Source organism: Hyaena hyaena, unplaced genomic scaffold, assembly GCF_003009895.1.
Source record: "Hyaena hyaena isolate Hyena2069 unplaced genomic scaffold, ASM300989v1 scaffold_147, whole genome shotgun sequence".
In the NCBI taxonomy this organism is placed as follows: Eukaryota; Metazoa; Chordata; class Mammalia; order Carnivora; family Hyaenidae; genus Hyaena; species Hyaena hyaena.
In genome coordinates, this window is record NW_024080779.1 from 2,317,905 (window position 1) to 2,345,406 (window position 27,502).

Genomic DNA, 27,502 nt, shown 5'->3' on the forward strand with positions numbered 1-27,502 from the left:
AGTACTCTCCGCTGGTGAGACAATACCAGGCACCAATAGCAAAGAACAGGCAAGCCAACAACAAGAATGCAAAAGATATGATAGCTTTGCAATCTTACGGAGCAAAAAGCCACTGGCTGTGAGGAATCCCTAAAGGAGTCATCATAACACGGAAAAATAGTTCTGCAGACTCGGGGAGAAGGGAAAATCAAGGCTCCAAAGGGCATCACTGCAGTCAGGTCATACCTCATTTGTGGCATACAGAGTCGTATGCATGCTGCGCAGAGTTCAGTGTTTGGAAGGAGAAATCACTGTGATAAAGTGGCGAGGTAAACCACAATACAGCAGTATGTTGTCAGTGGCTCTCATCAGGGGTTATTTTGCACCACAGGAGACATTTTGCTATGTCTGGAGATAGCTCCTTAACAACTGGAGTGTGTGTGTGGGGGGGGGGGGGGGGGGGGGGGGGGGGGGTTCTACTGACATCTAGTGAGTCGAGGCCAGGGAGGATGTTGCCAAACATCCTACAATGCACAGGATCCTCCCTGTCCTCTGCAAAGAATGATCTGGACTAACATGTGGATAGTGCCCACTGCTATATAGATTGATTATACAGTGAAGTTTACATAAGCAGTAGGATAGTGCGCCTTGTATCACTGAAACTACCCTGTAATAATGATTTCACAGTTTTCTTTTTTTCTTTTTTTTTCTTTTTTTAATTTTTTTATTTATTTCTAGGAGAGAGAGAGAGACAGCGTGAGCAGAGAAGGGTCAGAGAGAGGGGGGGAGACACAGACTCTGAAATTGGCTCCAGGCTCCGAGCTGGCAGTCAGCACAGAGCCCGACGCGGGGCTCGAACCCACGAACCGCGAGATCATGACCTAAGCGAAAGTCGGACGCTTAACCGACTAAGCCACCCAGGCGCCCCTGATTTCACAGTTTTAAAGGGAGGATGACGGTACATTGAGGATTCACTACACTTTTCTGTGCACTTTAAAAATATTCATAATAATGAAAAATGAAAAGATCAACAGGCACTCAAATCTCTGAACCTCCTTGAAATGGCAAAGGGTTTTTAAGAGCAGATGTCATTGAAACTGAACGGTGTATGTTTTCCACTGAGTGGCTTTAGGATTTTGAAATCCGACAGGACATTAGCAGACTAGATATAGCTGATGAGAAACAATCATGAACAACGTAGTATTTTCCCAGAATTTCTTAATACAGCCCATCCCCGAAACAGCTTTTCAACGCAAGTAAACCTGGTCCATTTGGCGAAGCTTGCCGAATTTAGAAGACACTAGTTCTAAAGTTTTACCTTAATATGTGTGTGGTAGGATTTTTTCCTTTGGTTTGTCTAAATTTTCTAAAATTTCTGCCAAACACGTATTTTTATAACCTTTTTATTTTGAAAAGTTGCACAAATAGAGCAGAGAATCCTTGCCTGTGGTTCACACAGACTCCTAAAATGTTTATATTTTACATTTGCTTAATCATCCTACAGTTTTCTTCCGAAACATTTTAGCGTAAGTTGCAACGTAATGCCCCATTATCTCTACACCCAGTGTTTTCTTAAACAGGGACTTTCACAATAGCCATATAACAAGTATTGAAATGATGAAATTTACATTGATACAACATTATTACTTAGTCTATAGATATTCAAATTTCGTCAATTGTCCCAATAATGCCCTTTTTAGCAAAACAAAAATGTTCTTTTTCTGGCTGGGGATCAGTTGTCCTGTCTGTTGTTTCTATTAATCCGGAGGAGTTCCTCAATACGTCTCTTTGGTCTTTAGTGACTTTGATGATTTTGAAGAGCGCCAGCAAGCCAGTAATTTTGCAGACTGACCCTCAGCATGGGTTTGTTTGATGTTCCCTCGTGGCTAAATTCAGCTTATGCCAATTTTGGCGTGGTGAATGCTACAAAATTGGTTCGTGTTTTTCTTAGCACCTTCTCAGGAGGCACACGATGCCCATTTCTGGGCATGCTGATTTTCATCATAGTTAGGACGGAGACCGCCATGTTTTCACTCTAAAGTTTTTATTTCGCCTTTGACATAGTATCTAGTCGGGAGATTCTTTGAGACCGTGTAACGTAAACAAGTTGCTTCTTAGGGTACTTGCGCCCCCTAGTCTTGTGTAAGGTTCTATAGAGTGACAGAGGCCGATTACCGTAGGGTGTCAGCAAGGGTTTCCCAGGGTCAATTTCTCTCTTGCTCGCTAGCTCCTCTCCCCTGTATTAGCGTGATGCCTAGCACATAGTAAATGGCTGCTGCTTCTGATTAATTTCTTTGACCTCAGCACTTGGTAGGATACATTGTAGCTGATCTGCTTAAGTTTGTCTTTCCCACAGACTGTGAGCTCGTTGAGGGTAGGCGTAACGGCTTATTGCTTCTCTATCCCCAGTGCCTAGCACATATTAGGTGCTTGAAAAATAACGTGATTGACTTAGTGGCCTGGAGTAGGTATTGCGGAAGAAGAGAAGGGCTAGTAGGAGTCGGCCTGGGGATGGCATCTTTCCTGTCCTAAAGGGAAGCCAGGGCAGCAGGGCAAGGGGGATAGAGGGCGCGGTCGGCGTAGTCACTCTGCAAAGGGACCCACGGGTCTCAGCCACCTGGTTGCAGGCAGGGCCTCGGGTTTCCGCGGGTGGGGAGGAAAGTGGGGCGGGAAATCGAAAACCGAACTCGCAGCTCCCGGCATTCCCCGTGGGCGGTGCTCCCCTTTGACCCCTCGCTCGCGTGCTACACATCCGGGCCTCTGCTACTAGTGAGGGGAAGATGGCGGCCGCAACTGTGGTGGTTCCCGTAGAGTGGATAAAGAACTGGGAGAAATCAGGGAGAGGCGAATTGTGAGTGTCTGGGCTGGGGGCGGGCGCACGGCCGGGCCGGGCCCGGGCGTTAGTCGTGCTCTCCCAAGTGGGGAGAGGGTGGGGGGGGGAAGATGTGCCCCCTCCCCCATCCGGGCGGCGGGTGTGGGAGGGTTGGCTAGGAGTTTCGAACTCGGGGAGGAGAGGTGCTGGTAACCGCCGCCGACCTCCTTCCTTCCCTGACCTCTCCGAAATCCTCGTTGCCCGCCGTAGGCTGTCTTCCTTTAGTCTCGTAGCAGAACTGTTTCGCCCCCGCGGGTCCCCGCGCTCCAGCTCCGTCTCTTTTTGTCCCCCCTCTTCGCTTGAGCTCACTTGGCTCCTTTCTTTTTTTACGGGGCCGCGCCGGGGTGCCGGGGGGGGGGGGTTCGGACTTTCCGTCTCTCCGTCCCATTGCTTCACTCTGCACCCGTTCGACTCCGCAGTTTGGAGCCCGGCGCCGCCTCCGCCCGAAGTCCGAGGAGGGCGAACCGTCCCGACTCCTTCCCCTCCGCCCGCCGCCGCGATGCCCGGGGCGTCGCGAAGAGCCCCGCTGGGCACCCCTCGTCCTCCCGGGGAGCGGTCCTTGGGGTGGTCCCGGCCCCGCGCGGCGCGGCTGGCCGCGGAAGTGGGGCTGGGATTGCCGCTCTCCCCGAAGACCTACCGGCGTTTCTCTGCCCCGTCTTTCCACTTTAGAGCGATTTCGGGGCCGAGTCAACTTTCGTCATTAAATGTTTCCTAAACCCCATTTTGTCCTGGGACCGCAACTAATTTTGGCAACTCTCCAGGGTTCTCGAGCACCTGGAATAACGCGTTTCCTTTAGTCCTGAAACTTGGTGGGGTTTTTTTTTTTTTTTCCCCCCCCCCCCCGGTCATACAGAAAACAGTAATTTGCCATACCCGCGGTTTCCTCGCCCAAAATTTCAGGTCGCGCGCTCTCGGAGGGGGGAAAAAAAAAAAGAAAAGAAAGAAATCGTTTAAGTAGCAAAACAAACGCCAGATTCGAAAACAAGTAACTTATTTCTAATTTCTTTTTCTGAATGGCTTTATTAGCTACAGCTTAACATTGTATAAGATTAACTCGTTAGTCATTTTTGCGGTCTTCCCCTCCCCCGTCCCCTCCTCCCTTCTCCCCCCCGCCCCCCGCTTGTTAGTTTACGGTTGCTCGCGTTGCTCGTGCGTAATGTAACGAATCTTTGGAACTTCGTTACTTCCAACGAAATCCGTGGAACGCGTTCCCTGATCTTGCGCGTGTAATAATGCCAGCCTGTATGGCCTCCTCACCTTCCCCCCCCCGTGCCCCCCTCTCCGCGCGCCCCCCCCTCCGCGCGCACTCGCACTCCTTTACGAAGTCTTAATAGTGTGAGCTCTAGAATTGTATTTCCTGGGTAAGCGGCGGTCTTAGCCACTTAACTAGCTGAGTGACCTTGGGTAAGTTCCTTAACCACTTTGACCGTTTCCCCTTGAGTAAATTGGGATTAATAAGTACTCTACTCAAAGGATTGTTGTGAAGACTAAATAATGCCTCTAAAGCACTTGGCTTATAGTAAGTGCTCAAGTGATAGCTATTAAAAGTAATATTATTCCAATCTTTAGATATTTAAACTTCTCTGGACAGCTCTTGCTCTTAAAGTCTGTACCACTCAGGTTAGCAGTTAATTGGTCTCTGACTCTTTCTCCTGTGTACTCTTGTACTCTAACGAATTGAGAGACCCTTGAAGAGTGGGAACTATGTTTCATATTTATTTTGGTTCAACCCGCGGCCTCACCCCCCCCGCCCCCCGCTGTGCTCGCCCCCCCCCCGCCGTGCCCGCCTCCCTACCCCTCTCCCCCTAGCCTTCCTAGCGTTTGCTTAGAGTGCTTATTGGTTTATAAAGCGAGAAGTGTATTTGATAAAGATTCATTTGTAACTGTTAGGAAGTTTCCAGATCCTTGTACATGCTGTTTTAACAAAATAGCTATTAAGTCTCTTGTGTGTAGGGAAGGCATGATGGGAAGTTACCTAACCAAACCATTATTTTCATCTGTATTAGATTAGGATAACCTCCCCAAACTGATACATCAGTTCACTATTTTGTTTAGTTATTTAGGGCCTGTCATCTTTGTAGATTGCTCAGCTTCCTCCTTCCAGCTAACTGTTTTTGACAGTTTTATTATTGCTTTCCCCTTAGAATGAGTGGTATTAGGAATAGAAGGTGAAATTCTGCTTGGCTTTTTACTGGCAGTGGTTGGAGAAAAACAATGATGTAGGAGATTGGAATACCTTGTCAAAATGAGATTTTTGGATTCACTTTATGTATATTTGCATGATCCATGTTCCCTTTTTGTTCCTGAAGAGCTTCTTCAAAATCGTTAGGGTTTATTTGTATGTAGGTATTTTCATGGTTGGAGGACCATAGTTGGAATGGTAGATTCAAATCAGTATAGTCAGTTTTATAATTGTATTCTGTTAAAGGAAGAGAGTGTAAAGTTGTTAGTTGTGTGACAGAATGAAATATTTTAAATAGGCAAATACATCACCATCCAGTACCTGGGCTTCATTTATTGACCTCTTTCCCTTCTTTGAAAATTTTGTTGTGTACAGTCTAACTTCGGAGTGTTTGAATCTAGCATTTTCATTTTATTAGAATGAATGGTGTTGTAAATCTATTACCAAAAATCCTTTCCTTTGTATGAAAACAGAGCCTCTTAAATATAAACCAGCAACTGGAACTGTTAAAAATGAAGGTAGTGTGTCAACATATTATTAGTGAATACTTTTATAGATTTGGCTTTTAGAACATGACCAATAACTTAAAATTTTATCTTGGGTGGGGGGCGCCTGGGTGGCTTAGTTGGTTAAGCGTCCGACTTTCGCTTAGGTCATGATCTCACGGTTCCGTGGGTTCGAGCCCCGCGTCGGGCTCTGTGCTGACTGCCAGCTCAGAGCCTGGAGCCTGTGTCGGAGTCTGTGACTCCCTCTCTCTCTGACCCTCCCCTGCTCATGCTGTCTCTCTCCTAGAAATAAATAAAACATTAAAAAAATATATATCTTGGGTGGGTTTTTAGTTTTTCATGAGATAAATTAGCAGATGAGCTCTAACTTGACTGAAAATTACCTTTTTAAGAAAAATGCGTGATGTATTTCATGAGGTTGTTAGTTCATTTCTCGTCTCTCACTTCAACCAGTATATTTAGGGAGTTGTAGTCAACTTCAGGAACATAGTGCTAAAGCAACACATGAGATTTAGGGGGGCATTTAGTAATTTTCAGAGAGGGCAGTTTCTTAATTGTGCCTCCCAGAAAGCAAATGTATTAAGATGCAAAGTGTTGGCTTTGAAGAATAAGCTTTGTTAGGTAATTATGGGAAAGAAAAACTGTATTTTGCTTGTCTGAATGATCCATCACATAACCTAGCTAACCTGTTGTTTCCAGAGATACTGATTATGTTTTTAATGATAAATTATAGAACTCTTAGGACTACCAAAACAGAATTATTGTCTTTCCTAGTAACACTTAGAGCTATTCTTACAAGTGTCACATCTAAATGCAAACTTGCAAATTCTGCCACACATGAAAGGTACAGATTTAATCACTTAAATTTGAAATTAGTTTCTTGATGACTTTATGTTAGCATAGGACTTGCCATGATTATGCTAATAAACTTTTCATGTACTGGTAGATCCAGTGGTGAATTCTGTTTATAGTAGAAATCATTAACACAGTGAGTTCAGCATTTCTTTGTGTCACAGGCAACCTTAACTGGAGGATTTATGTTCCAGGGTCTTAAGCTGAAATGTTAGCCCCGTGTCCATACTTGTTCTAATGTAGAAATATTTTTATTTGTTGAATATTATTTGCTTGAAGATCTTCATTTTTCTTTTTAAACATTTATATATTAGAATTTTTGCTAGATGTTACCTTATTAATCATTGGTAATTATAGTAAGCTTTTAAAAATTTAGTTGCCAGGTGTTGTGATTACCATTCTTTTTCTTCTGCTACTAAATGATTTTATACCTTCCAGAACTTGTCTGAGTGCATGTGGATGTTCATTAAATGTTGTCTGACCTGAATTTTTTGGAGGGATGTTTGGGGGGGGGGGGTTATGGCAAATAATCATTCTAAGAGATTTGTCTTGGTGGTTGAGTCCTTTTTTTCTTTCCAAAAGATGCTCTAAATTCAGCTGAAGTTTTATCTAAAACCTTTTCTATGTATTTTAGTTTTCACTGGCATTTATTTTCTCATTTTGACCTGTATTCACAAGTTAAGAATAAGTCTTGGTCCATTTTCCTGGTAAGAGAAATGCATTTTTCAAAAAAATGTTGTAGCAAATACCAGGAGATTTTCTAGACTGTTGCTTTCTTTGTTAGAAAAATTATTCCCCAGCGCTTAACTTCTTTTTTTTTAACGTTTATTTATTTTTGAGAGAGACAGAGCGTGAGTGGGGGAGGGGGAGAGAGAAAGAGAGAGAATGAGAGAGAGATACAGAATCTGAAGCAGGCTTCAGGCTCTGAGCTATCAGCACAGAGCCTGACGCGGGGCCCGAACCCACGGATTGTGAGATCATGACCGGAGTGGAAGTGAGATGCTTAACCGACTGAGCCACCCAGGTGCCCCTCTCCTGCACTTAAATATTAAGGTAGAGAGAGTGCTATTAATGTACTTGTATGCAGGAACCTTTGTTCTTTTCTCTTTTTTAAATTTTTTATTTATTAAAAATTTTTTAAAAATATTTTTTATTTCTGAGAGAGAGAGAGACAGCGTGAGCGGGGGGGCGGGGTGGGGGTCAGAAAGAGAGGGAGATACAGAATCCGAAACAGGTTCCAGGCTCTGAGCTAGCTGTCAGCACAGAGCCCGATGCGGGGCTCGAACCCACAAACCGTGAGATCATGACCTGAGCTGAAGTCGGACACTTAACTGACTGAGCCACCCAGGCACCCCTCTTTGTTCTTTTTTAAACATTTCCTGTTTCTTTTCCTCCTCATAAGTGAATATTTTCATTTTTATAAATGCATGATTCAAGTTAAAACTGCATGCCCAGTATTCATTTTTGTGGGTTAGATTTCTATTCTGGTAATGATAGTAGAGGTAGTACTTTGCTTCACCAAATTTAGCCTTTTTTGTTGTTTTGCTTTTAAGAATTAATTGAGGCACAGATCAACATCACTGTTTTTATATGTGAAGCCACCTTTGAGATGTTGACCATAACATCTCAAGTAGCTCAGGCTTGTGCTGTTTCTTTTTTTATTGGAAAGTGGGATCAAGTAAGGTGGAACGCTAAATACTCAAAAAGTATTCACAAAATACTTGAGTCCTTGGAAGAACTTAAGACATTCAGTTTGTTTCTTTGACAGAAAGTAGATTCTGTCTTTGTTCTCTGGGGCCTGAGACAGCATCTCCACGATAGCACCAAGTTGTTTTTGTTTTTAAATTTTTTAATGTTTTATTTCTGAGGGAGAGAGAGAGAGAGACAGTGTGAGCAGGGGAGGGTCAGAGAGAGAGGGAGATACAGAATCTGAAGCAGGCTCCAGGCTTGAGCTAGCTGTCAGCACTGAGCCTGACTTGGGGCTCGAACTGTGAGATCATGACCTGAGCCGAAGTCGGATGCTTAACTCACTGAGCCACCCGGGCGCCCCTGCACCAAGTTGTTTTAAAAGTGGAAAAACCGGTAAACTCAAGTATTTGGAGGTTTTTAGGGGAATAAAATAATCATTTGGACTGAGGGAGAGTATTTGATTATTTTTTTTAATGTTTATTTTTGAGAGAGAGAGTGTGAGACAGACCGACAGTGTCAGCAGGAGGAGGGGCAGAGAGAGAGAGGGAGACACAGAATCTGAAGCAGGCTCCAGGCTCTGAGCTGTCGGCACAAAGCCTGATTTGGGTGGGGCTCGAACCCAGGAACCATCAGGTCATGACCTGAGCCAAAGTTGGATGCTTAGCCGACTGAGTCACCCAGGCGCCCCTAATCTTTGATCATTTTTAAAGCTATATTAGAAGCACCTGGTTGGCTCAGTTGGCTAGGCGTCTGACTTCAGGTCATGATCTCATGGTTTGTGGGTTCGAGCCTCATGTCGTTGGGCTCTGTGCTGTCAGCTCAGAGCCTGGAACCTGATTCAGATTCAGAGTCTCCTTCGTCTCTCCCCCTCCCCAAATGGCTCTCTGTCTCTCTCAAAATAAACATTAAAAAAAATCCACATTAAAATGAGCAACTGTTAGAGGTGGTTTTGGTTTTTTCTCCCTTTATAATTTAGGATAGGGTACAAAAACTGGTTAATAGTTGTGGTAACACATGCAGCATTCAGAAACAGAATTGTTTCAGCATATGTACTTTATGATTGATCATCTATTTGTGAATCAGAAGAATATGGGCAAATCTTCTGATTGGGGGAACATTCTTGGCAACTGGTTTAGTTTCCTCCTACAACTAAGGAAGAACTGTTTTATACTAGGGAAATGAAAGTATCTTATGCAAATGAATTGCCTTACCCTAATAAACCATTTGTGATTCCTTACACAATTTGGGTAAATCTTTGAGATGCTAATTAATAGTTCAGGATGACATTTTCACCTGCATTCTACTGAACATGTTTTGTAGCCTTGTGACTGGCAAGATGGAGTTATATTTCAATTACATTATTAAAATTGTGTAACATTGGCTGTACCATTGGATTAGGTGGGATGAAGTGGGAACACTGACATTCCCCCCTCCCACTGGAAGGATTATTGTGAAAGATATATGCATTAAGCTTAGTAAAACAAATAGAAAATGAAGCTACTGAGAATGTGAATAAACAAATACATTCACCATAAGAAAGAATATTTGTGGGCGCCTGCGTGATTCCGTTGGTTAAGCATCCAACTTTGGCTCAGGTCATGATCTCCGAGTTCATGAATTGGAGCCCCGCACTGGGCTCTGTGCTGATAGTTCAGAGCCTTAAGCCTGCTTCAGATTCTGTCTCCCTCTCTGCCCCTTTGCCGCTTGTGCTCTCTCAAACATAACCAAACATTAAAAAACTAAAAAAAAAAAAAAAAAAAAAAGGAATATTTGATCTTGCTTTTTAGTAGCCTGGGTACAAAAGGAAAGATGAGTTACTTGATTCCATTACATTCTTTTTAAGTGTTTTATTTATTTCTGAGAGAGAGAGAGAGAGAGACAGCGTGAGCAGGGGAGGGTCAGAGAGAGAGGGAGACCCAGAATCTGAAACAGGCTCCAGGCTCTGAGCTAACTGTCAGCACAGAGCCCGACGCGGGGCCCTAACTCACGAACCGTAAGATCATGACCTGAGCCAAAGTCGGACGCTTAACCAACTGAGCCACCCAGGCACCACTCCATTACATTCTTCTATCAAAAACCAGTTTCCTGCTATTACTTTCTAAAGGGATTTGAACCTTTGGGGACAGTGAGAACCACAAGGAATTGTTTTAACACTTTATAGCAAATATTGAAGCAATCTTTTTTATTTTTTTATTTTTACATGTCTGTTTATTTTGAGAGAGAGAGCGAGAGGGAGGGGCAGAGAAGAGAGGGAGAGAGAATCCCAAGCAGGCTTCACACTGTCAGCACAGAGCCTGACACACAGAGCCCACTGCCAGGCTTGATCTCATGAACTAGGAAATCGTGACCTGAGCCAAAATCAAGAGTTGGACGCTCAACCGACTGAGCCACCCAGCTGCCCCACTATTGAAGTGATCTTGATACACTTTCTTAAATGTTTATTCTTAACAAAAGGAGCTAGATGGTAGACATTTTTAGGTTACATTTCTCATGTTTGTCTGAAGGAGATATTTCTGTGTTGCCTATTGGAAGGAAGATTGATTTTGTTTTATATTTCAGATAAGCTTGTGGTAGGTTTAACATTTTGAGAAATTAAAACCTTAACCACTGTTGTCAACACATTGGAAGGTCTGTCTAGTTTTCCAGGGAAGTAGTTGAAAGTACTCGTGGTAAAAGTTAAATTAGTTTATTTTACCATTTATAATGTACTCTCTGCAAAATTTTCTTTGTTTTTTTTTAAATAGGAGTTGGTTAAAAACTAATAAATGAGATTTTCAAAGTATGCAGATTTCATTTCATAATTATCCTCCATTGGCAAGGCCTTTTTATTCTTTGATTTTGAAGATGGTTTTGTGACCTACAAGTGAATTGTTAGGAAAAGTTTACTCTTATTGACTTTAAACTACTCTGCTCATCATGATGAATGAGTAAAACTGCTTTACTCTGCTCATCATGATGATGGAGTATTGAAATAATCAAAAGACACAAAATGGTGAGCTGCAACAGCATATATAGTCTGCAAAGTAGATGATTACCCACTCTGTGGGTGATTGTAATGTGACATATTTCACTTTAGGTGTGATATACAGGCATATTTTCTAAGTCTTAAAAATTGTTTTATTGATTATGGAGAAAGGATTGCTGGACATAAAAAACCTACGCATTCATTGGTTTCCTTTTTTGTTAGATCCTTGTGCAACTTGTAAGAAGATTACTTTTTCTAAATTGTGCAATTAAAAAATATTGAAAAGTGCAATAAAACTTAAATGTAGAGCTTAAAGATTATCAGTGTAAGATGCACACACCATGCGACTCACACCCAGGTGAAGACAACATAATTGCCCTTACAGATTGTATACTTTCTACCTCTCCATGGTAACCATTTTCCTGACATTTATGATTTTCTCTTCCTTGTTTTTATTTATATTTTTTTTTAAAATTTTTTTAATGTTTTATTTATTTCTAGGAGAGAGAGAGAGACAGCGTGAGCAGGGGAGGGTCAGAGAGAGAGGGAGTCACAGACTGAAACAGGCTCCAGGCTCTGAGCCGGCAGCCAGCACAGAGCCCGACGCGGGGCTCGAACCCACGAACCGCGAGACCATGACCTAAGCGAAAGTCGGACGCTTAACCGACTAAGCCACCCAGGCGCCCCTGTTTTTATTTATATTTTTAAAAAATGTTTATTTTTGGGAGAGAGTACAGGTGGGAGAGGGGCAGGGAGAGAGAGGGAGACACGGAATCCAGAGCAGGCTCTAGGCTTTGAGTTGTCAGCACAGAACGTGGGGCTTGAACTCCTGAACCATTGAGATCATAACCTGAGCCGGAGTTGGACGCGTAACTGACTGAGCCACCCAGGCATCCCTTATTTACAGTTTTAGTACCCAATAAGCTTAAGTTCTTGAATTTTTTTTTAAAGTTTATTCATTTTGAGAGAGAGCGCGCGCGCGCACGCATACACAAGCAGGGGAGGGTCAGAGAGGAAAGACTATCCCAAGCAGGCTCCACACCATCAGCACAGAGCCCAGTGTGGAGGTGGAACTCATGCATGAACTGTTAAGATCGTGACCTGAGCTGAGATCAAGAGAGATTTTAGAGAGAGAGAGAGAGAGAGAGGAGAGAGAGAGAATCTAAAACAGGCCCCAAGCTTTGAGCTGTCAGAGCCCGATGAGGGGCTCAAACCCATGAACTGAGATCATAACCTGAGCTGAAGTTGGATGCTTAACTGACTGAGCCACTGAGGTGCCCCTTTTACTTTACATTTTTAAGCCTTACCTAACTGGAGTTGATTTTTATGTGTGCTATAAAGTAGGGTTTGCAATATGTCGTTGTGGATGATGTGTATGAAGAAAATCCAGCCTCACACAGATAAGTAGTTGGCAGACGGAGGAGAATTTTAATAGTCTCTTCAGATAATTGTAAATATTCTTTGATATCATGTCAGAATTTGTCAAGTAGTAGTTTCTTAATGGTTTGTTGTAACGCCAAATCCAAAACCACATCAGTGAACTTTTTGTACTTTGTTAAATTAAAATGCATTTGTCTCTCTTTTACATATTTTGCAACATCATGCATTGATCAGTTGGAAATATTGGTTCACTGAATGATGCAGCTCTTCCAAATATTGACACAATACATGGTATTAAATAAGAAAACACGTTCTTTAGTATCATCACTGAGATAATCAGGAAAGATTTATGAATTGGGAACTAGTCAAGTCTGTGGCGGCAACTGTAAGTTTTCAGAATTCAAATTTTTGTTTGAAACCTTACGTTTTATCATTGGCAGCAAATTCTCTCAGTTGTTTTCCTTGAAATGATTGGCTCAGTTGGTTTATTTTTTAGAAAATGCTTGCCAAAGACCCAAGTGTGAATAACCATTGTTTGAGTTGTTCTTTCAAGTAAAGATGGCATTCTATGAAAAATCAGTTAGGTCACAATTTAAATAATTGTGTAAGTGATTTTCCTGGAGACAACCGTAGTATTTTGGTGTGTGTCAGAAATGCTTTGTGCGTACTTTCCATTTTTCACATAGAATATTAAAATGTTTTTTTTTTTTTTAAAGACTTGCTCTCAGGCTCAGGATTTAATTAATATGTTTTACTACTTCATCAAGCACATTTTTTTTTTTAATGTTTTATTTATTTCTAGGAGAGAGAGAGAGAGACAGCGTGAGCAGGGGAGGGTCAGAGAGAGAGGGAGACACAGAATCTGAAGCAGGCTCCAGGCTCTGAGCTGGCAGCCAGCACAGAGCCCGACGCGGGGCTTGAACCCACGAACCGCGAGATCATGACCTAAGCGAAAGTCGGACGCTTAACCGACTAAGCCACCCAGGCGCCCCCAAGCACAATTTTTTAAATTGTAGATAAAAAAAAAAAGTAACAAGAACAGCTTTAACACATTTTTAAGTAACAGTACTGTATTGTTAAGGGTAAGCACAGTGTTGTACAACAGATCTCTGGATCCTTTTCATCTTGTGTAACTGAAGTTTTATACCCATTGAATAGCAACTCTCCATTTGTCTTTCCCTCTAGTCCCTGGCAACCACTGAGATTATACATTTTGCTTCTATGAGTCTGATTACCTTAGATACACCTCCTATAAGTGGAATTGTGCAGTATTTATGCTTCTGTGACTGACTTATTTCACTTTGCATACTGTCCTCAAGGCTCATGTATATTGGCGGTATGTGACAGGAATTCCTTCTTACAGTTAAATAATATTCATTTGTATGTATATGTTACATTTAAAAAAATTTTTTTAACGTTTATTTATTTTCGAGAGACAGAGAAAGATCCCCAGCAGGGGAGGGACAGAGAGAGGGAGACCTAGAACTCAAAGCAGGCTCCAGGATATGAGCTGTCAGCACAGAGCCCGATGTAGGGCTCCAGCTCGTGAACCACGAGATCATGACCTGAGCCAAGTTGGCTGCTCAACCAACTGAACCACTCAGGTGCCCCGTTACATTTTCTTTATACATTCATTCGTTGATGTAGATTTAGGTTATTTCTACTTTTTGGCTGTTGTGAATAATGCTGCAGTGAACCTGGGAGTGCAGTACCTCTTTTTTTTTTTTAAAGTAGGCTCCACGCTCAACTTGGGGCTTGAACTCAGGACCTTAAGTTCAAGAGTTGCACACTACCAAATGAGCCAGCCAGGTGCCCCCAGAAATACCTTTTTGAAATCCTGATTTCAGTTCTTGTGAATAAATACCCAGAAGTGGGATTGCTGGATTATAATTCTATATTTAATTTTTTGAGGAACTTCCATACAATTTCTCATAGTGGCTGTACCTTTTTACATCCCCAGCAACAATGCACAAGGTTTCTAGTTTCTCTATATCCTCCCTAATACTTTTTATTTTTTTGTTTCATTTTTTTCAGAGTTAATTTTTTTGCAGCAATTTTAGGTTCACAGAAAAAAATGAGATTTCCCATTTACCCCTTGCCCCCACATGCATAGCTATCTCCCTTATTTTCAATATTCTCCACCAGAGTGGTACCTTTATTACAATCAATGCATCTATATCAACACATCACAACCACCCAAAATTCATAGTTTACCTTTGGTTTCACTCTTGGTGTTGTACATTCTATGGATTCGTATAAATGTATAATGACATGTGTCCTCCATTATAGGATAAGGGTATTTCTGCTGCCCTAAATATCCTCTGTGTTCTGCCTGTTCATCTCTGGCTGTCCCAACCCCCTGGCAGCCACTAATCTTTTTGTTTGGTTCTTTTAAAAATATTTTCTAACCTTTTGTTGAAGATCTCATTTTATTCAGGCATCATTTTCCTGAGCTCATTGAGCATCTTTATGATAGTTACTTTAAATTCTTCATCAGGTAACTCATACACCTCTAATTCTTTAGGGTCAGTTTTTGGAGACTTATTTTGTTTTTATTGGACCATTTTCCCCTGTTTCTGTATGTCCTTTCAATTTTGTGCTTGTATGATTGTATTTGAAAAAAAACACTCTTCTCTCCCAGTCTTTATGGATTGGCTTAGTACAGGGAAAGGCCTTAACCAAGCATCCTGGCTATAGGTTTTGGGGGCTTCTCAAACCTTTTCTGTGGATACATCTTTTGGATTTAGGTGTGTAGATTCCATATTAAAGGAATTTTCCAGTTTTTTTCAGAAGCTTGTACTCTTTTGCATCCTTTGATGTCCATCTGTGTCCTATGCAGTAGCAGCATACTCCAGCTCTTTTTTGTTCTTAGTGGCCCCTAGGTGGCTAAAGTATGTTGGGTACTGTCAGTGCCCTAGGTCAGGCTAAACAGAAACCAGTCCTTCAGGCAGTCCACCCAAAAGCTGGAACGTTGGGCACATGCTCCAATCTTCTCTTTGTCCCCTGAGGGAGAGGTTGCTGAGCTGTTTTGGTTTCTGTTTGCTGTACTGTGGATTCTCTGGATCTGGAGCTCACCACTCAGCTCCCTTTTTGTTGTCAGCAGGCCTTGGACACCTAGCGTACGCCAGGTCCTATCTGTGCTTTGAGATGTTTTGGAAAGAAACTAGTCTCTCTGGCAGCCCCCACTCCAAGTCAGAATGTTAGATGTAAAGCCTAGTCTTCTCTTTCCCTCCCCAGGGAGAATTTGGGAGCTGGGAGGTTTTTTTTTTTGTGTGTGTGTGTGTGTCTCCCCCCCCCCCCCCCCCCCGTTGTGTGGTGCTGTGCCCAGAGAAGGGACTATGGTGAAAGGGTGACATGAATTTTCCTGCTGGCTTTGATGCAGTTGTTTTAGTGCTCACCTGCGGTACAGGAGTCTCTTAAGCGGTTTCTGAATTTCTCATAAAGTGACTTGGCATGTATATTGTTGTTAAGTTGGTGTTTCTGTAATTTTTATCCTCTATGGGAGGAAGGCAGGCCTGGGGCTTCCTGTTCTGCCATCTTGCTGATGCCACTTCCATTAAGTACCTTTTTAAGTGAAACTGGTTCTTGTTTTGTGAATGGTCATGAAAAATAAAATGAAACAGTTTAGTGACATCACACATGGGACTGGCTTTATGCTTTCCTTTTCTCTTGATCATGAAGAATCAGTGAGACAGTTTGATGCAAGTGCCTTTGAGATGTGCTAAGGTGCCACCATTCTTTCCTTCCTTTTATTTTGAACTGTTAGAGTAAGTGTTAATACTGCAAAAAAGGGAAATGAAGTCTTAGTATTATTACAAATATGGTTTTGACCTTGCAGAACTCTAGTAAAGTGTCTTGGGGATTAGGGGTTCGTGAACCACACTGTGAGAGCTGCTACTTTACCAAATTATAACTGTTCCCTTCGATTCCTATTTTTGGATCTTTTTAAAAAACTAGTGTGGGGCACCTGGGTGGCTCTGTTGTTTAATTGTCTGACTCGATTTCAGCTCAGGTTGTGATCCCGCCATTTGTGGGATCGAACCCTGGGTCTCAGGCTCCTGTTGGCACCTTGGAGCCTGCTTGGCTCTCTGCTCTCTCTGCCCCTCCCCCCCAATGAATAAATAAACTTTAAAAAAACTAGTGAATGAAGCATTTTAATGTGGTGAACTAATTTGAACCAAGTTTGTGTATTTGGGATAAACCCACGTTAGTCTTGAGGGATTTCAATATTATTTTTCCATATATCTATATATTTAATACTGCACATGTTTAAATATCACAAGACCCTATTATGACTATCAGTTAATATTCATTTAGAATTACCCATATACCTGTCACTTTTTCCTCATTTCTTGGCTGCAACTCTGTAAAGTTCTCTCTGGGATAATTTTTATTCTGCCTAAAAAGTGTCCTCAAGTATTTATTTTAGTGCATGAACTCATTTATTGTTTGTCTGAACTTCAGTCATTATTTTGCCTTTTCTTGGAACTATGTTTTTTGTGTATAGAATTTTAGGTGAGCAGGTACTTTGTTTTAGCATTTTGGATGTATCTTTTCACTATCTCTTGCATTTATCATTCTTGTTGAGAAGTCCCGAAGATAGTCCCCCCCTCACCTCCCCCCTCACCTCCCCCCACCAGGTGCTTAAGTGATTTTGTCTTTGGTTTTCTCTAGCTTCACTATGGTATGCCCAGTTGTGGATTTCACTTTGGTTTAGAAAACTGAATTCTTGGCTATTATTTCTTCAAATATGCTTTTTCCCCGTTCTCTCTTTCTGGAATTTCAATTAAACATATCTCTTCACTGTATTCTGTGTATCTATCCTTCTTTGCAATATTTAAATCTAATAAAGAGGTCTTTAAAATACAAGTATTTTTTTTCAATTTTCAGTTTTTTTTTTTTTAATTTTATTTGGAACCAAATCTCAAACAGATGAGAAAGTAGAATACCAATGAAATTATTAGTCAGTTTCAGTAGTTCTCAACGGTTGGCCAATATTGTTTCATGTAAAACCCCACCCATTTTCCCATTCTATTGAAGTAAATACTATTATATCTGTGAATACTTCAGCATTATCTTTTAAAGATCACTTTTTACAGAATTAATAAGATCTTTATAAAATACTCCAATTGACTCAGAAATGTTAATTTAAAAAAATTCTTGTTTGAAACAGGATCCAAAAATTGTGATTGGGAAAAAAAAACACAAAAATTGTGATTGACACATCTCTTAAGCCTTTTTTACCTTGAGGATTCCCCAGCATCTTTAAGTTTTCCTTGCAGTGTGTTGAAGAGACTGGGTCAATGTCTGTAGAGTTTTCCACAGTCTGAACCTGAATTGAGGTTCGTGGCTTTTTTTTTTTTTTTTTTTTTTTTAAAGACAACTTCATAGGTGGCTTGGTGTATTCTTTCATCAGGATCAGGATACACATAATGTTTGATTGTCTTTTGTGATGTAAACAGCTCTTGATAGATGCTTACTTAGATCCTTTAATTTATTAGGAATCTTAAAATGGTGATGTTCTTCTGTTATTCCTTCTTTATTAGCTGAAATACCTCAGTACGGAGACATTTTTTTATCAACTGCTGGTTCATATGTGAAAAGCAGAATAAGTGCTTGATTTTTATTCTTTTATTTACCACTTTTCAAAAATAATGAAGTGATTCACTAGCATCCTCCACTTTCTGACCAATTAGGGTTTTTAGGTTTGTTTTATTCTCATTATAAACTAATGGATCTAAACATACTGATACGTTTCCAAATATTTTTAGTTGCTATAATTTGCTCTATAAGGATCATCTATATTAGGATTGGAAATGAATACAGATTATTTCTATTTTATTCTAGTTTGCATTTATGCCGGATCCTCAGTGAAAATAAAAGCCATGATAGTTCAACTTACAGAGGTAAGACTTTTAAAAGTATCATAGCTGTTATTTTTGGTTTAGTCAACAGTAATAGATATCCTGTTTTCTATTAAATTGTTATGAATTAAAAACAAAAGGTTTGAGATAGTTCACATTATATAAAGCTTTTATGTGAATATATTATAGTTAGGATTAAAACTATAGTTATGGTAAGACTATATATCTCTGTATATGGATGTTATTTGATCTGCACAATAGTCATGTTGCTTGGCTTTTAGAATTGCGACATGGTATATTTAGCTAAATATCAGCAGTTGCTAGCTGTATTAAAAGTTACAGAGGCTAACTATCAGTCATAAACAGAAGAGAAAAGCTAGCCTGGAAAAACTGTTCTGATCTTGTTTGCACTAGGAAATTTCCAGAAACTGAGGTTGTGTTTTTACTAAAGCTGGTTATGTTTAGGTGGTATCTGGGGATCTTATTAAAGGCAGTTGTCATGGAAAACCTTAAAAGCAAAGGAGTTGTTTACTGCATATCACAAGTATGAATGATTAAGTAAAATGTAATTAAACAGGATGTAAATTTTAAAGGATTTTACAATTTATTTTAACATTAATTTAAAATCAGGCACTGGATTTAGAAAAGGAGAGGCAAAAACAAAAGCATTTATGTCTAGTAAGTTTAAAGCATTTTCATATGTAGCTGTCACTGAGGGTAGAACCCATACATTTTTACAGTCTGGAAAAAATAATTTATAACCATAATCTATTTTAAAGAATGAATAATATTCATTACAGTTATTTAAATTATGTCTTTGTGAATAGACCATTAAAAGCCATGTTTATGGATAAACTTACTTTTGTTTTATCAAAAATTAAATATTAATATGAGACTGTATACTTTTTTTTTTTTTTACAAATAGTTTATTGTCAAATTAGTTTCTACATAACACTCAGTGCTCATCCCCAAAGTGCCCTCCTTCATGTCCATCCCCCCTCCCCCCCACATCCATCAGTCCTCAGTTTTTGTCAGCATTCAAGAGTCTCTCATGGTTTGCCTCTCTCCCTTTCCCCCACCATTTCCGCCCTTCTTCTCCCCCTTGGTCCTCCGTCAAGTTCCTCCTAATCCTCCTATACGTGCAAACATATGGTATTTGTAAGTCAGGCAGAGAAGGAGACTGTATACTTTTTAAAGAACGTTTGTATTTTTGTAGTGGAAAGCATTTTTTAACAAATGAATTAGCCGTTTTTTTTTTTCCTGTCATTTGGGTAAGACCTGTTTTAACACTTAACATTCCTAGCCCACATCCCCAGTTATTTTCCAATTTATCCTGCTTATAAAGTTGCATGATCGTTCATAAAGATTTCTGAGGTTGCTATAATGCCTTTTCTTTTGAATAAATCAGTTGACTGCCAGAAATGTAAGAAAGTAAAAAAAAAAAACAACCAAACTCTTTTCTAAAAGTACTTAACTTTTTTTCTTCCCTATGTTTTTTTTTTAGGTTTATTTATTTATTGAGACAGAGAGAGAGAGAGAGAGAGAGAGAGAGAGAGAGAAAACAAGCGGGTGAGGGGCAGAGAGAAGGAGAGACAGAATCCCAAAGCAGGTTTCACGCCCTCAGCACAGAGCCCAATGTGGGGCTTGAACTCATGAACTGTGAGATCATGACCTGAGCCGAGATCAAGAGTCAGACGCCTAACTGACTGAGCCACCCAGGCGCCCCTTCCCTATGTTTAAAACAAGTTTATAACTTCTCAGTTAACTTTGGTCTTATTTATGATTAAAATCTTATGTGGGTAAAATAAGAGAAAGAATTCTCAGAAAAACTATAAATAGTGTAACACAGGATGATGACTCTTGAGTTTTAAATGGGACTGTATGGATCTTTAATAAATACCAGATTATTGTTAACTTGTATGGTTGTTCTGATTCACATATGAAACCAAAGATAGTTATGATTGTGGCCCCACTGGCTGAATTGCCAGTGCTCTCTTCCCCTGCCCTTGCATGCCTCCTCAATATGAAGGAAGGCTCATCTCTGCCAACAGTCAGGCTTTGGTCTAAAGGCCTCAGTTGGTAGTCTATGCAGGAAACTAACTGAATGTTATTTCTCCAGAATTTCATTCTATCTCAGGGGGATTGAGTTTGGGTAGTGTTCCCTCAGCCCTTTCCCTTTCTGCCCCTCCCTTGAATTTGAGGGAGGCAGTATCCCTTGCACAGACTGCTCCTTTGTATAAGTCCCTTCCCTCCAGTAAAATGATATTGTAATGATTTGTGATAAACATGAATCCTCCTGATATAACCAAGAACTAGCATCTTCAGTGTTCAAAGCCCATAAAGAATATCTAAGAATCTCTAGAAGTCCCCTTTACTTGTGGCTGTCCTTAAAACTACATTTACCTGGCTGACTCATTCGGAAGAGCATATGGCTCTTGATTTCCAGGTCATGAGTTCGAGCCCCACGCTGGGTGCAGAGAATACTAAAACAATAAATCAGTAAAGTAGGGTTTTTCCCTACTTTCTCTGAAATGTTAGCGTTAGGATAAAATCTTTTATTTTTGAGTATAGTAAAAACGTTTGTTAGGTTTTCTTCCACATTGTAAATGTAATGTTTTTCAACTTTAGTGTGGAATTTACAGGATTTTGTGGGGTTAGCCTTGGTAATCTTACAGTACCACTTCTTTCTCTGGCTAAAGTACAGTAGACTTTTCTAACCACTTAAATGGATATTTAAAAACATGTGAATTGGGGACTGTCTTTACTATTTTGTGGATGACATTGTGATTATTTTATGTCACTTACTGTCAGCAAAATGACCTGGGCTATTCTCTAATCTCCTCTGAATAAGATTAGTATTCCCTCAGCCCCTAATGAACCCCTATTCTTCCGGGAATTTTGTTTATGATGCTCAGCTGTTTTGTCCTTCTAAGAGTGATTGCTTTTTTTTAAGTTAATTACCTGAATAACTTTATTTTTTATTTTGAAGTTTTTAAAAAATGTTTTATTTGTTTCTGAGAGAGAGAGAGAGACAGCGTGAGCAGGGGAGGGTCAGAGAGAGAGAGGGAGGTACAGAATCCGAAGCAGGCTCCAGGCTCTGAGCTAGCCATCAGCACAGAGCCTGACATGGGGCTTGAACCCATGAACCGTGAGATCGTGACCTGAGCCGAAGTCAGACGTTTAACTGACTGAGCCACCCAGGCGGTCCTTTATTTTGGAGTTTTTTTTTTTTAATTTTTTTTTAATGTTTTATTTATTTCTAGGAGAGAGAGAGAGACAGCGTGAGCAGGAGAGGGTCAGAGAGAGAGGGAGTCACAGACTGAAACAGNGCTCCAGGCTCTGAGCTGGCAGTCAGCACAGAGCCCGACGCGGGGCTCGAACCCACGAACCGCGAGATCATGACCTAAGCGAAAGTCGGACGCTTAACCGACTAAGCCACCCAGGCGCCCCTATTTTGAAGTTTTTTAAAAATTTTATTTTTTATTAAAATTTGTTTTCTTAACATTTATTTAATTCTGAGAGACAGAGACAGAGCATGAGCAGGGGAGGGGCAGAGAGAGAGGGAGACACAGACTCTGAAGCAGGCTCCAGGCTCTGAGCTGTCAGCACATAGCCCTATGTGGGGCTTGAACCCATGAACCATGAGATCATGACCTGAGCCGAGGTCAGACACTTAACTGTCTGAGCCACCCAGGTGTCCCTAAAAGATTTTATTTTTTAAGTAATCTCTGTACCCATCGTGGGGGTGTGAACTCAAAACCACAAGATCAAGAGTTGCATGCTCCACCAACTGAGCCAGCTGGGTGTCCCTGCCAATTTTTAAAAGACTTTATTTTTATTTATTTTATTATTACTAAAGAAGTTTTTTTAATGCTTATTATTTTTGAGAGAGAGAGAAAGAGAGCACGTGCACATGCTCATGTACACACAAGCTGGGAAGGGGCAGAGAGAGGGGGAGATCCAGAATCTAAAGCAGGCTCCAGGCTCTGAGCTGTCGGCACAGAGCCCTACATGAGGCTTGAACTCCTGAACCGTGATGATCATGAGCTGAGCTGAAGTCAGATGCTTAACCGACTGAGCCACTCAGGTGCCCCAAGATTTTATTTTTAAGTAATCTCTATACCCAACATGTACACCCAGGTGCCCTGGATAAGTTTTAAATGAATATTATTTGTTGTAAAAGCATTTTGTTAGTGGAAATTGAAAGCATGAAATTGACCTCATCTGTCTACCATACAAACAAATTTTTTACTTTGCATTTTAGCTTTTGTACAGTTCATTGTAAGTATAATGAAGGCATATTTATGAAAAAGGTGCTAGACCATGTTTAATAATGAGTTCTTCATAAGGAATTGGGATACTCTGGCTGTACTTCTTTAGCAAATAATTTAATGGACAAATTTATTTCATTGTAAAATAATTGTAAATCACAAATAAAGTTGTTTAAAGGGGTATTGATATAAGTTTTGATTTCTTTGCTCTTCCTTTTTTGTGACTAGTAAAACCCAAGGGAGAAGATTTTTAAGTATTTGATATTTTGCCCTGAAAAATTTTTGATTCCCTTCAAAAGGGGATTATAAATTGACTTTATTTTACAACTGTTTTTAGAGCTTCTTGTTTTTCTATTTTTTTCAGTTTTTGTAGTTGACACATACATTAATTTCAGGTGTACAACATAGTCATTCAAGAACTCTGACTCTATACATGCTATACTCACCACAAGCACCATACAATTTGTCACCATACAATTGTTTTTCTACGTTTTAAAAAAGTTTATTTTGAGAGAGAAAGAGTGAGTGCACGCGTGTGCACAGGAGGTGCAGAGAGAGGGGGAGGAGAGGGAGAGAGGGAGAGAATCCCAGGCAGGATCCCCACTGTCAGCGTGAAGCCCCAGTGCAGGGCTTGAACCCACAGACTGAAAGATTATGACCTGAGCTGAAATCAAAAGTCGGATGCTTAACTGACTGAGCCATCCAGGTGCCCCTGTTTTTCTACTTTGAATGAGAGGAAGGCAGTAAAGTTTTCAGTGTATACGACTAAAGAAAAATATAGCTAGAAGGAGGTATTCCCTTGACCATTAACTCCCCCCTGGCCCCCAAATTCCTCCTCTAGGAGAGGAGGCTATGGTAATAGCAAATGAGACTACTTGTGATTGACAGTTCTCACAAGACTGCCATTTTATGTGTGTACGTATGCAATTATTTTAGTTTGCATTCTGATGAAAATAGAAAAGATCTAGATTTGGGGAGAAATTTCTCTGACCGTAGGATATGGATAAACTTGATTTTATATTGACTATTATTCTTTACCTATTGTCAGTGTAGCCCTGAGATTGAATTGCCTATAATCTGAATATATTTTTAAAAGTCTGTGAAATTTGGTGGTGAAATAAATGGTTAATTTAGTTTATATCCACTTGCTGGAGTTCTATGCTGTCCTTAAAAATAATTTTGGAGACTTTGGTAGCATGAGAAAATACTTTAAAAAATGTTTATGGGGGAATCAGAATACCACATGATGTGCACTGTGGACACAAATATGTAAAATATGTAGACATGTAGAAAAAGATTGGAAGGAAATGTTTAAGCAGTAGTTATAGTAGTGGAGTCCAGGTTAGCTTTTTTCTACTTTTAGTATTGTGTTTTTGTGAAAGTAAAAGAAACAAAAAACTAGAGAAAAACATCAAAAATCTATTTTCTGGTCCTTATTGATACTTACAATTCTGAGAAGTAGGAAATAGAGAGGTCTTTCCTCAGAGGGTCTACTTTTTATGTTCAGGAGATTGTGTTCTTACATTTCTTCTTTTATGTTCAACAGATTTCCAGCAGGCTCTTTATGAATTGTCATACCATGTCATTAAAGGAAATCTAAAGCATGAACAGGCATCTAATGTTCTTAATGATATTAGTGTAAGTATGTATATATGTATATATTTAATGTTTTTAACTTAATAATAATTACATATTTTGCTTACAATTTTTTTTTAATGTTTATTTTTTCTTGAGAGAGAGAGACAGAGCATGATTGGGGGGAGGGCAGAGCAAGAGAGGGGCACAGAATCCGAAGCAGGCTCCAGGCTCACGGGGCTGCAACTCACGGACTGTGAGATCATGACCTTAGTCAAAGTTGGGCACTTAACCGACTGAGCCACCCAGGCGCCCCACATATTTTGCTTTTGATACAAAGATCTCTAAAGTATATAACTTGCGTTTCATTTTATTCAGAATTATAGTAATGAATGTTTTAAGGCAGTATTGGTAAGCCATTCTTGCTAGGCGGAACTAAAGAGGTTTCATCTTTTTGTCTGGTTGTGAGTAAAGAAGAAAATGTTAGGTAAACTGGGAGGACATAAAAAAGAAAAAAGCCTGCACTGTAATGAAATCAAGGTATACCTAATTAAAAATGCTACTGTAAAAATAATTTGGCTAGAATATTTTTCTCCAATATAGCATATCAAAGCATTTTCTTTTGTGGTTATGTTTAGATATTAAATATATTTTAAAACTTGAGGGTTACAGTCATTATTTTTATTTTTATTTTTTAAAAAATATTTTTATTAAGCATGATTATATGATAAATAGGTGTGTTTTGTTTTTTTTTTTAATTTCTGAGAGAGAGAGAGACAGTGTGAGCAGGGCAGGGTCAGAGAGGGAGGGAGATACAGAAACTGAAACAGGCTCTAGGCTCTGAGCTAGCTGTCAGCACAGAGCACGACGCGGGGCTCAAACCCACAAATCGTGAGATCGTGACCTGAGCTGAAGTCGGACGCTCAACCGACTGAGCCACCCAGGCACCCCCAGTTGTTATTTTTAGAGAGAGCATGTGTGGGGAGGATTAGGGTGTGGGAGAGAAAGAGAAATAGAGGGAATCTTAAGCAGATTCCACGCCTAGCTTGGAGCCCAATGAGGGGCTTGATCTCACGACTGTAAGATTGTGACCTGAGCTGAAATCGAGTCGATTATGGGGCCCCCCAGACACCCCTAAATTATTTTAAATTTAGGTTGCATAGTTCTTTTTTTTTTTTTTTTTAAAGTTTATTTATTTTTGAGAGAGCATGCATGAGCAGGGGAGAACAGAGAAGAGGGAGAGAATCCCAAGCAGGCTCCGTGTTGTCTGCATGGAGCCTGGTGTGAGGTTCGAACTCACGAGCTGTGAGATAATGTCCTGAGCCAAGATCAAGAGTCAGATGCCTAACTGACTGAGCCACCCAGGTGCCCTGAGGTTGCATAGTTCTAACTAATACTTGATGCCAGTTTTCATGTATTTGCTGTGTTAGAAAATATGAATAAATAGATTTTTTTCTAACCTTTTTTAGGTGATTATTATTATTTCACTCTTTAATGTATTAGAGAATTTAAGTTAGATTCAGACCAGATACTTTTCATGGGTGTTTGGTATTTGAATTGTTTGATGAGCTCTCAAGTGTAAGGGTGTTTATTGTAAACCAGTAGTTAAGTTTCTTCACTTAAGTGCAGTATATTATTCTGTTATTATTATGATTGGTTTTAAACTTGTATAAATAAATGAGAACAGCTTTCATAATAAGTACCAGTGAGGTAAGACCTGGAGCTTCTTGATACCAGTATGAATTTCCCCCATTAAAAAAAATTTTTTTTTAATGTTTTATTTATTTTTGAGAGAGAGAGAGAGAGAGACCATGAGCAGGGGAGGGTCAGAGAGAAAGGGAGACACAGAATCTAAAGACAGGCTCCAGGCTCTGAGCTGTCAGCACAGAGCCCGATGTGGGGCTCGAACCCAGGAACTGTGGCATCATGACCTGAGCTGAAGTCGGATGCTCAACCGACTAAGCCACCCAGGCGCCCCTTCTGTAGCCTTTTTCTATTTTCCCCCCTGCATATTGAAGTGTATTTGAACAGTGAGGCTCAATATCAGTTTCTCTTTTATCTCTAAACTGTATCTATTTAACCACAGCAGAATTAGTTCCTATTGGAGTAGTCTGTTTCCATGTTGAAAACTCTTGTCTGGCTCCCTCATTTCTGGTCTTCGTGTAGCCTGAGTATTTGCATTCAAGTAGACTTAGTGAAAGTTCATAGCCCTTAAGAAACTTTTAAGACTGAAGTCTGGTGTGCAGTTAAATTTATTTCATTCTGTAAATTGGACATTGGTATAGGATGTAGTGTATTTATAGATTTGATTCTAATACTTTCTCCCATTTTTTGAAAATGAGTATCAGTCCAAAAGAAATTAATATGTATTTTGTTCTTACTTAGCTTCCCCTTTCCTTTGAGTCCTTAACATACACTTCTGCAGCTGAATCTTTGCCCTGGCTTTCTCATAGTCTTGTATCTCACTGCCCCATATCTTAGCCATGGAGGCATATCTTGTGTGTCTCTTACAGCTGCCAGTTTTTTCGTTAGAATTACTTCTTTCCTTTAGTATCTGAAAATAGGCTAGTTTAAGGGTTGCTATAGTGCTAGCAAGCTAATTGCAATGATTGAGCTATCATTCTTACTAAAGTTAAGAGACAAATCTAGAATAAATGTTGAAGTTTTCATCTAGAAATGAGGGGAGAAATTTGGGGCAGTTTCTCCAAAGGCTACAAACATCAGTGCATAAAGAAAATAAAGATAGATATTTAGTTTATTATTTTCATCTTCAAAGAATCTTTAGTTCTGGAACGACAGCTTGTGATTGTTTTTGTATTTTTTAGATTTCTGTTCTAATACCACTAGAACTTTTGCCTGGATTGTTGTTGATTCAGGCATGAGCACAACATTTAAAGTTGTAGATGAAAATGTACCATTTTTAACAGTCTTGTTTTAGGTAGGTATAAGGTACTCTAAATTCCAGCGGTTTCTTTCATGAATTTCTTTGGAGAAATGTCACTCATTTGTGCTCTTTAATATTTCCTGAAGTGCTTGCTTAGGTTTCTGTTCTTTATGAAGTTATTTCACTGTAGACATTTAAACATCTTTTTCGAAGTGTTATGTCCCTCTTTCTGTTTTCTCTGTATTATGAAACTTGAAGAATTTTATTATCTGTCAACATAGTGGTGTTGGGGTTTTGTTAGGTTTTAAGTTTTACTGAAGAGTGTTATTCTGAAGCCATACTTGCTGGTGTGCTATTCATGTATTTACTATGAGTAATTATATTTTTATAATTAGGAATTTCGTGAAGATATGCCCTCCATTCTTGCTGATGTATTCTGCATATTAGGTAGGTATTAAACCTTTATTTCACCTGTAAAAGTGC

General features: G+C 40.0%; 1 protein-coding gene across 7 annotated transcripts in view; it reads left to right on the plus strand.

Moving 5' to 3' along the window:
- Positions 1 to 2,754: 2,754 nt before the first annotated feature.
- The window catches only part of THOC2 (THO complex 2), a 110,412-nt gene continuing 85,664 nt past the window's right edge, over positions 2,755 to 27,502 (plus strand). For all 7 annotated transcript variants that reach the window (XR_005529587.1, XM_039238800.1, XM_039238803.1 and 4 more), the window contains exons 1-4: positions 2,755 to 2,830; positions 18,273 to 18,331; positions 24,107 to 24,198; positions 27,415 to 27,466. Coding sequence is in view for 6 of the 7 variants with exons in the window: in XM_039238800.1 (XP_039094731.1) it covers positions 2,760 to 2,830; positions 18,273 to 18,331; positions 24,107 to 24,198; positions 27,415 to 27,466 (274 nt within the window). In the remaining variant the exon portion in view is untranslated. The remainder of the gene's footprint in view (positions 2,831 to 18,272; positions 18,332 to 24,106; positions 24,199 to 27,414; positions 27,467 to 27,502) is intronic.